General features: G+C 48.4%; 1 protein-coding gene across 1 annotated transcript; it reads right to left on the bottom strand.

Annotated features, from left to right (window-relative positions):
• Window positions 1-1,920: 1,920 nt before the first annotated feature.
• On the bottom strand, window positions 1,921-10,213 carry LOC137905797 (sphingosine kinase 1-like). The gene is made up of 5 exons (XM_068750059.1): window positions 9,787-10,213; window positions 6,065-6,214; window positions 4,210-4,304; window positions 3,484-3,599; window positions 1,921-2,815 (listed from the first exon to the last, which is right to left on the bottom strand). The coding sequence occupies exons 1-5, from the start codon at window positions 10,211-10,213 to the stop codon at window positions 1,921-1,923; spliced, it is 1,683 nt and encodes a 560-aa protein (XP_068606160.1).
• Window positions 10,214-10,416: the final 203 nt, after the last annotated feature.

Here is a 10,416-nt window from a genome sequence, read left to right as displayed (position 1 = left end):
GTGTGTGTTTGTCTTATAAATAAATAAAATCTCCAATAATTATCACACTATGTTTATGTTATTCCATTATTCCACTGAGAGAATACTGGTTATAAATAAAACAGATCAAATGCAACCAGTTGCAGAGGCGCATTTTTCCATTTGTGCATTAATTAATAATTGAGCTGAAGCATTGGACCAGCAGCACAACATGGATTTATACAGTATGTTGATTAGTCATTAGAAATGGAATAAACTGTATGTCAGCAGGAAATGTGACTCCCCCCCCCCCCTGCCTCTCCTCGTGCCAAATTATTTCCTAATTCAGTCCTTTTCTTCCTTATTATTATAAACTTTATTACAGGCTCTAGACCCAATAGTAAAAACATACAACACAAAAACACAGCAAAACAATTTCATCAAGGTAAAAAAAATACTTTAAGTTTCTTCCTCCTTTCCCCAAAACTCTGCAAACAGCAACAGGAAAATAAAGTGTGCCATCAGGTCTCTGTGATGATGCTGCTGATCTCAGGGTGACCGCGATGCATTCAACAACAGCGTTTCTTGCAGCTTCATTAGCCTTTGAATATTTTTTTTATCTTAGAGGTGATTGTGGTTCCAACATTTGCGGCAGCATCAACGTCGCCCTCTGGACAAGCTCTTGCTAACCGAATTGATTTGTTTTTGAAAGGTCAGAGGAGTCAGCTTGCTGCTCTGAGTGAGCTCATTCAGCTGCTGCACATAAACTAAAGTGAGGGGTTGTGGAGGAGGGGGGGGGCACTGATAATAATGCTAACATTTGCACTCTGCTTTGGGGCAGCACTAGCAAACCTGCTAAAAAGGCCGAGCGCACATCGCTTGCCTAACTATTGATTGCACGTCGCTCAATATGCACGTCGCCGATCCAGTGTGAAATCTGCTATCGAAATGTTACTGAGCTGAAACAGCCAGAGATGTGTAACATGCTGAAACTCACTTTAAAACTTTGGTATAATGATTTTTAAAAAAACAGTCGAGCTTTATTTTGATGCATTTAAAGGAGGAAAGCTTTAAGGACACATTAGGTGCTGATTGCTCATTAACACATTGATGGAGGCAGAGAGAGGACAATCTTCTGGTGGCGAGTGAGGAGGGAGGGTTATATGCACAGAGCAGGCCACGCCTCTCCCCCCTCCCCCTCACTAAGTGCTGCAGAGATGCAAGGGAATGTGTGCATAGGAGGAGGGGGGATGGGTAAAAGAAAGTGAGAGTGTGTCTGATGTGTAACTTGGGGGGGGGCTCCTGCAGTTTGATGATGGCTAGAGAGGAACACCACCCGTTATTAGCTGGGGGGGGGGGATTTTTCACACACAGGAATGAGAAAGACGGTTCAATTCACTGGCTCGGTGCGTGTAGGTGTGTGCGTGTGTGGTGTGTGCGTGTGGTGTGTGTGTGTGGTGTGTGCGTGGGGTCACAGCTGTTTCCCAGGCGGGAGATTTCCAGTGTAGTACGATGAGACAAGGGGCTTGGTCTGTCCACTTGTCTCCCAGGACAGGAAAATGTGCTTTTATTCATGTGTGTTGTGCTTATAAGGTCAAACAGCAGAGTGCATGCACACACACGCACACACACACACACACACACACACACACACACGAGTGCTCACAAACATACATAAATATCTGGTTATGCACCAGTCACACACACAAATCCCGTCCATTTCTCTAAGCTGGAACCAGCCAGCAGCGAGACTCATCATCCACGACTCTGACCCTGAATGCAACATTGACAGAAGGGGAAGTCCATAAAAAACAGTACTGTAGAAAAATAGAGGAATTTCCAGAGGCTGATAAAATTACTTTGGCACTTTGTAAAAAACACATAACTTACATAAAGAAATGGACTCAGAGATTAAAAGGTCGAACAAAGCTCTCCAGCCATAAAGATTAAGATAATCCAAATTCACCCACATATGAGTCTGGCCAGTCCAGGATGGATTTGAGCCTGGACAGGCCCGTACTCAACCGTCTCTCCATCCACGGTAATCACACCTTGTGGGGAGATGGGCTCCAGCCGCAATGCCTTCACCTTCTCGTACACCAGGTGGGGGCAGCCACATGCGAAGTGGGCGCCCTTCTCCATGGCGAGGAAAAGACGCAGGAGGGCCGGGCGTGAGATCCCTGCAGTCACGTAGAGAAGGTGAATCATTCCGTCGTCTGCCATTGCACCAGGAGCTGTCCATAGGTCCTCTGCAAGGTGGGACTGGTAAATAGCCAGCACCAAGACAAAGTCCTCCTCCTTCACCACCGTCCAGCTCTCTGGGACTGGCTGGTCCAGGCCAGGAAGCAGAGCGTCCACTGGTTCACTCTGACTCTCAGGTCTCTTCGTGTGGAACGCGTTGCTGGAAGACTTGGTGATGATGTTGTGGTTGGAATTCGTGCTGCTTTGTTTGTGGCGGGAGTTCTGGTTCGGAGAGTTGCTGGGGATCAGCTGGCATGGAAGAGAGGAGCCGAGTGAAGGATGCCGAGGCGTGGAAGAAGGCCGGGCAGCCACCACGCCTCCTTTTGGAGGCTCCGCCACCTCCCCCACGGGAAGATATGCTAACCTGCCCTGATAGATTTTGAGGGAAGCCAGACGCACCAGGGTGCCCATCAGGAATCGGATCGCTCCGACGTGACGGTACTTCTCACTCTCGATGTCGACATCGGCAACAAAGCCCCACGCCAGGGAGAGGAAAGAGAAGAGGCGGCGCCGGGAAGCCAGGTGGATCGACACCAGGTCCAAAGAACCAACCAGACCTTTGCACAGTATGAAACCACAACTGAGTAGAAGCTCCTCATTCCACGCTGGAGGTGACCTGAGAGATGGAGAAGAGCAGTCAGCAACCATATCAGGCCAGGAAATCAAGAGAGAGCGTTGTGAGGCACTGTCTCTATGCAACGGAAGCAGGAGCCCATCGTGGCGCCTCTTCCGAAGTGTCCCAGATGTTTCCGTTTCGTTTTTCGGAGTGCCTGAATGGATGAGCTACACCTGGACACTGGTGAAGCTGACAGCAGGTGTTAGAATGGGGTGTGGATGAGGACCAACTCCAGTGCAAGAAGGGGGCAATTAGAATCGCAACACCAGCAACAAACCCTGAAACGTCAAATGTATTACAATTCTTTTTTTTATGGGCTGTTGCCTCCACAACGAACCCGGCAGATGGAGATGATGCCCTATAGGTGCGTGCTGGGCCGCCTGGTTCCACAAATGCACGACACACACTATGATCACATGATGCACAAGTTTCTGAAGCCCTTACATCACTCCTGAGAGAGTTAACTGCAGCCGCACGGCAAAATAGCTCCAGCACGCTCCGTCTCCGTCCTCCTGAGAAACGATGTGCCCAGTCAGCCTTTGGCATAATTCCACAGAAATGAGCTAAATTGCTCCTGTTTTTAGGTTGGGGGGGCAGGGGGGGGGGGGGGGTGTCTTTCCTCTCTCTTGGTCCATGCATTTAAATGACCCATTAATGGCCTGACTCACTGTGAATAGTGGTGGACAGAGGCAGCCAGGGCATTGCCTGAACCACCTGGTAGGATACCCAGAGGAGTCTGGATGGCCTCTCGCCAGTCCTCTCGCTCCATTAGACCATTAATCACCTTAATGAACAAGAACGAAAACAAAAAGAAGAATCAGACCACAGTTTAAAATAGAAAGCAGCATCTGAAGTGTGACCAGGAGACAGGACAAAATGTGGCTCTGTGTTATGAGCCGCTGCTAACAAGCACACGAGAGTCTAGATATTTCTGAGCGATTTATCAGCGAAGCACTTACACACTGGTTGGTTGATACTTGAGAAATGCAACTGGTTCTGATCATTTATAAAACTGCCTTTGTCTTCACAACATTTGAATAAGCCCGTTTGTCTATTCGTGAATACATTTTAGGATATAGGTGCATTATGTTTGTCAACAAATACAACATTTACAGGCCCATTCTGAAAGATTCCAAGAATAGAAGCAAGGCTGAGAAGGTTAAATATCAAATCCGCATCCTTCTTTACATCATTAGTTGTTTTGTAACGTTTAAAATAACAAGCAGCTATATAAAATGAAATACCTTACATACTGTATTCAAACACATAAAGAAAACCTACAAAACAAAATGTGTCATGAGTCTCTCTTCATTTCTTTTTTGTGTGTGTGTGTTTATCAATGTGTGTTAGAGCTGAATTCATGATCGAATGGCTGTGAGTCAAAGTCAAAGCACCTCAAACAGCAGCCCGTCACCGGACATGATCACCAGGGCGTCCCACTGGGACAAGTCGGCCTTCTTCACCACCTCCCGTGCGTGGTTCTGGTGCTCTGAGTGGTGGCACAAATACAGAGGCAAAATGAAAACAAGGACAAGCAAGGGCAGGGAAACGGAGATGCTGCCTTCATGGCCCGCTTCTGGCGTCGGCGATGAGACAGAAAAGCGACTCAGTGTGTCCACCTCACATCAGCCAATCCTGTGATTGTGATGTGTATAAGTGTGTGTATGTGTGTGTATGTGCATCTAAATATCGGTTAATGCGCTCACAGCAGGCTGAGCTGTTTTCTCGGCCTAGTTTTATTGCCAGCATCCCTGAGTGGGTCCCACTGGGGGGGGGGGGGTGTCTCCGTGGGCTCATCCTGCCTGTCTAACCTCCGTCTCGGAACATAAGCCCGTGGACACTGAGCGTTGTCACGCTCGGGTTGCCATGCCACTCTTTTTCAGGTTTGTTAATGTTAAACATTGTTGAAAGTCCATTTCAATTTTTCTCATTTTGATATTTTTTAGTTTATGATCAAAGTGGAAATTTAAAGGGGAGACAGAGAGAGAAAGAGGGAGAGAGAGAGAAAGAGGGAGAGAGAGAGAGAGAGAGAGAGAGAGCGCAGACTAGAGAACAGACGCCCCAGAAGTATCGATGCAAAGCCATCATGAAGGAAATAGTTTTCCGCTCCAGCTTCACATATTGATTGAGGACAGAACTGAAATAAAACAGCCGTCCTCTCCTTTCACTTTGCTCAACCTCTACCTGTCCCTCCCCTCCACTCTCCTGGGCCTCCCTCGCTCTCCCTATCCCCATTTGTTTGCTCGAGCTGGGGAGGCTGGAGGCCGTGATTCAGTGGCGTGTTGACAGACCTGCGCTGCACAGCTGGCTCAGCACTTCAAACCTCTCGGCGCTTGGGATGCTTTACTTCCTCAGTCAGCGAAGCCGCTGCCAAGCACACAGCCTGGAAACCTGAAGACGCCCCGGCTGGTTGCTTTCATGTAACCTAACTGTGGATTGCTCCTTTAGCTGCACAGGTTTAGTCTGATAGCATCGCTATATCATCGTCCAGTGCAGAATTTTCCTTTTTGCCGCTCCGCCTCCTCCTGAGGTTAAGCAGGGTAAAAATCAATTCCTGACGTACTGGATGCTTTATGCACTATGTAAAAGGTGCACGCTGACACGAGATGCGCCTTTCGCTGGAACTTGACCTTCCTCGGGCAAAAGCTGTGTGATGCATTCATCAAGGAGAGGCATGCTGGGCAACTGAGTTCTGCCAATTAAACCACTCATAGTCAGTTGTTACTGCTGACTGTAGGAGCCCACTGAAGGCCCTCGGTGACCCATCCGCTCACCCGTCCTTTAGGTTCTGGGCCGATGTCGGTGATTACTTCAGCTTTTTTTTCCCATCAGCATCCAGCTGCTCATCTTCTTTTAAGGCCCAGGAATTTGCATGAAGCTCCTATATCTGCACTTGTCCAAAATAAACTGACTTTGCTTTCATATTCCAGGGGTTTCTCTCAACCGGGGAACACAGGTCTGGGTCCCCTTTTATTTTTGGCTGGTGAGCTCCTTCCAAAATGCTGATTTAGCCTCAAACGCTGTAGATGATATGATTGCACAACACGTAGTCCTCAAAGTTATAGTCTCGAACGCCTCCTGATGCCAGTTGATGCTGACAGAAACACCTGATTGTTACCTGTCAGCTGGGGAGACTGGGACAAGAGTTTAATGAGGATCGGCGTGCGTGTGCTTGAGTGCCTTAATGCATGTGCATCTGTATCATCTCTGGAGAAGCTAAACCATACTAATTTGCGCGACGTTGCTGACCTGTGATGACGAGTGTGTAGGGAACGGCAGCCTCCGTGAGCATGCCCTGTACGTGGCCGGTAAAGAGCTGGAGAGCCTGGCCGCGACCGCTGTGAGGGTTCACCAGGATCAGGACCCTGCAGGGCCGGCGCAACGCCGTGTACACCCCACCTGAGATGGACAGAGAGAGGTTGGGTGGCTGTAAGTGGAGGCCAGGATGGAGGATGGTCTAGATATGCATGATCAAATATTTGATGGGATGTCGAAGGACAGGTTCATCCGTCAGGGGAAAAGAGCAGGAAACATTTAAGTCACAGGCTGCGACAGCGTACAGCTGAGACGTTGCTAAATGTTAATGTGACAAGCTGCTTCCTTCAAGGAGAGAGGGACAACGTACTTCCCAGTCGGGATCATGCAGATTATTAATAGCGATTCTGTGACATTATTAATCCCCACAAGGACATCTTCCTGTAGCTTATGTCCCTGAAAGTCGGACGACTAATGGAGGCTCAAGGTCACTTTAGCAGATGCTTTACTGAGCTCGTGTAAAAGTTATCTGTGACAAATGATGTTTGAATAGAGGTCGAACTTGTGTGAAAGGGGCAAAGAGGAGCAACCCGAACGTTTAAGAAAGGAATTTCTCCTTCTGAAAGTAGATTTTTATTTCACAATTGAGACGCCCTGTAACAAAACACCAAGACTGGAACAAAATCGAATCGACTATCAATATCAAGACAGCTCCTAGAGATAGACGGATAAACAGACAGACAGGCAGGCTGACAGGCAGACAGCTGGTGTGTCAATGCTAAAAAGTGATGAGCTATCACCTTGTTGCCACAAGAGGATCCTGATTTGTGCACAAATACTAAATAAAGACTAAATGCAACTCCAGGGTGTCAAACTGCAGTCCTGGTGGTATTTATTAAACCCATATTTGACATTCAAGAAAGCAACCATGTTTCTTCTCCCTGCTGTCTTTCAAAGCTGTCTTGTTTAACAGTAGCTATATCCAGACTGGACTGACGTGTCTGCAAACAAGTTGCATTCCGAGGTTGGGTGCGTGCCTGCTGCTGGAGAGGAGTGGAAACGGTCCAAAGAACAAAAACCCGGCTGTCCACTGAGGCATCACCAGGCTGAGGGAAGGAGGAGGCGGAGAGGCCGGGTGTTTGTTGACAGGCCATCACAGCCGTGTGTCACGTAATGGAAGACGAAGGCTCCGAAAGGGGCCGAGATGCTGGACGAGGTTAGAGGTCGTATGGTGATGGGGGGGGGGGGGGGGGGGGGGAGAGTTTGAGCAGAACCTCGGAGATCACACACTGACAGACGCAGACTTTTCCTACCTTCCTCCTCTTTGAGGGCGTTGCATATTTTAAGTGTAAGACACACAGACAGAGACTCCTGGGAAAAATCCACTCAATCCACAAGAGCATCATATCACGGAAGCATATAAGTGGAATCAAGAGGATGTAAAACACCCTACAGTGTATAAACGTACATCAGTTTCTCGCCTCATATACAAGCAGAAAGGAGACAGCCAGTAGTAGTAAAGGCAAAGTAAACCATCATCTCGAGTCTTTGCATGCGATTTCTGGTTCTTTTAAGCAGGGGAACTCTTGTGGCAGAGCATCAGCGCGTGCAGGACTATATCATAGTGCATGCGCTTCATTATTTACAGCTCATTCCTTCCAGTGAGCCTTCGCTGAGAATAAAAGACCCTCTGAGACTGTGTGCTATGGAGTAAATTAGAGTACATTTCTAGAGTTCCAGCCTCCGTGTAAGGTAGCTCACGCCGCATGCTGACGTTTATTAATTTATACTTTACACTGCATCGCAGTGTCTAAATACCGGTTTTGCACTGCAATTTCACGTTTAATCCAGCCTATATGCATCTGCAGGGCCAGATGAGATGACATGCAATTAACTCAGGGGGGTAAATACGCTGTTAAGGATTAGCAAATCACCATGACTTTCATACATCCTCTACCGACGGGCCGTTTTCTGCTGCAAGCTACATTACACATTTAAATCACTTAATATATTCTGTTAAACGCTGTGTTATATTATGGGATGGCCCGGGATCTGGAACGATGAAACAAGCTCATAAATTAATGATATGGTTGCTGAAAAAGATGAGAAGTTGGGAAAAACAAAAATCTGGGTTGACAAGAGTTGCTTGGTGAGAATATTCTATTTGGGGGGGGCAACCCTCCCAAGCAAAAACTCTCTGGTGGGTCCAAGTCAGACGACGCTGCTGAGGAGGCGATGGGGGGGGGGGGGGGGGGGGGAGGTCTGTCTGCCAGATTTAGGGTTTAACAAACTCCTCCTGGCTGGATGGATGTTCGTTCCCACAGAGTGCCCAGTCTCTCTCTTTCTTTCCCTCCCTACCTCTCTCCATCCACCTCTCCCGTGTTGGCAGTGTACATAGAGGCTGCATGCTGCCAGGTGTGTGACCTCATTCCTCGCCGTGCAAGACTAACACTCCATCCAACATGACATTCGACATTCCCGATTCATCGCTGCCAAATATCCTCTTCCACTCTGGAGAGCAAATTTTAATCAGTTCTATACAGAGGATGCCTGAGCTGGCAGAGTTAATTCACAATTTTACAACAAAGGGAATAAGGATTTTTGGGACCTAAACAATTGTATCCAATCACTGGCATTGGTCGGAAGTGTTGCATCACGTGCTGATTAGCTGCACATTGTATTCATGTTAATTACTGCATGTCAGGTCAGAGCACTGAGATGCTATTGAGACAAAGAAACCTGAGGACTGTCTGAATTTGAGCAGAGCAGGACATGATGAGCGCTGCAAAACAAGATGAAGAACAGGCTTTGTTGTGATGGTATAGTTTTTCCCCCCCGTCAACAATCTCAGTGGGGGGGCAGGATTAATGAAGCTCTTATAAAGCCTCTTCACGCTGCAGAGAATGAATTTGTTTAAACGCTCCATTTTAAAGTTTACAGTCTGGATCCAGACTTGACTCTCATGTGAGCTGTGTGAACGAAGCAGCTGCAATTCTGGGTGGATCAGCTTTAGTGGCATGCAGGTAGAGCAGGTTACGAAGAAGAATGCACACACCCTCTCAGTCAAACCAGTTTGTGGCGACATGCAGGACGCTGGAGTGTGGTATAGGTCGGGGCATCGTATCAGGCTTTTTGAGGTGAGCCTCTACACTGTCAAAGTATTCTGCAGTTCTAACATATTGCAGACTGTGTTGCAAACTGTAATGCAATATTGGAAATATGGAATGTCTCTGATTGCACTACATGAGAAAATATCTTGGGTGATTATTGGCCAATGTTTATGGAATTTGACACAGTCATTTAGGGTGGTGGGGGGGGGGGGGGAGCTCTATCTTACTACAGAATCCATTTTAACATTGACCTATAAACCCTATTTCCAGATTCAAAAACCAGTTAAGAATACCGATTCACTTTTACTTTTCATGGTTGGTGTTTAAAGATACCAAGAAGAACAATTTAGAAACCTTTTGACGATGATGATCCAGATCACCATGTGGACGGTATAAATCCAATTAGGAGGGGAATGAGCTGCTTGGCGGAGGTCTGCGCTCCCTGAGCAAACTCTTCCACGGAAACTCTCTCACGGGAAATCTAAATAATTCATTCACGTTACTCATTGTTCTTGCACTTTATATTACTACTTCACAGCCCTCTCAGTGTGTTGCGTGCTGGTCTTCCAGGACCGATGTTTTATTGTTTTGCCATACAGCGCTCACCGTCTCTCCGGGGCGCCTGACGCACGGAGCCGTCTCTGATGGACCGAGCCCATCTCTCCGCCTCCTGGAGGTTGACAAGCGGGTCCTGGACCAGCGCGACCCGAAAGCACTGCTCCACTCTCTGCCGGGCCACCCCGGCGCTCATCCACCTCCTCTTAAACGGGTAGAAATAGGCTGTAAAGTACGCGCCGACGTCCGCGCCGTCCGGCCCTCTGTACGCGCGGCAGCCGACGCAGTCGGTCATGTTAAAAACCACCTTAGTCCGACCGGGTGACGACGAGATCCGCTGGATGGTCAACGCGCTGTCCGACAGGCTCACCGAGTACCGGTCTCTGTCGTTGAGCACGTCGGTAAACTCCCCGTACAGCGCGCACACAAGCCCGTTCCGCTGACGGGATGGCTCCGGTTCACCGGCGTCTTTCTCCATCACCGGACGGAGAGCGCGACGCGGCACTGACTGAGCCGAGCCTGCGGTGGGACCCGGTCGGGGTGAGAAGAGAGAACAGCAGCTTCCCGCAGTTCGAAGTCTCTCCCTGGTGACTGAAAGAGGGAATGGCAGTGATGGAGGGGGAGGCTGGCTGTCCTCCACGCAAACTCTTTCTCTACAAGCTGTCATGTCTGTTAACTTCG

The sequence above is a fragment of the Brachionichthys hirsutus genome, chromosome 16, assembly GCF_040956055.1.
Source record: "Brachionichthys hirsutus isolate HB-005 chromosome 16, CSIRO-AGI_Bhir_v1, whole genome shotgun sequence".
NCBI lineage: Eukaryota > Metazoa > Chordata > Actinopteri > Lophiiformes > Brachionichthyidae > Brachionichthys > Brachionichthys hirsutus.
This window is presented reverse-complemented; position numbering and strand designations above follow the sequence as displayed.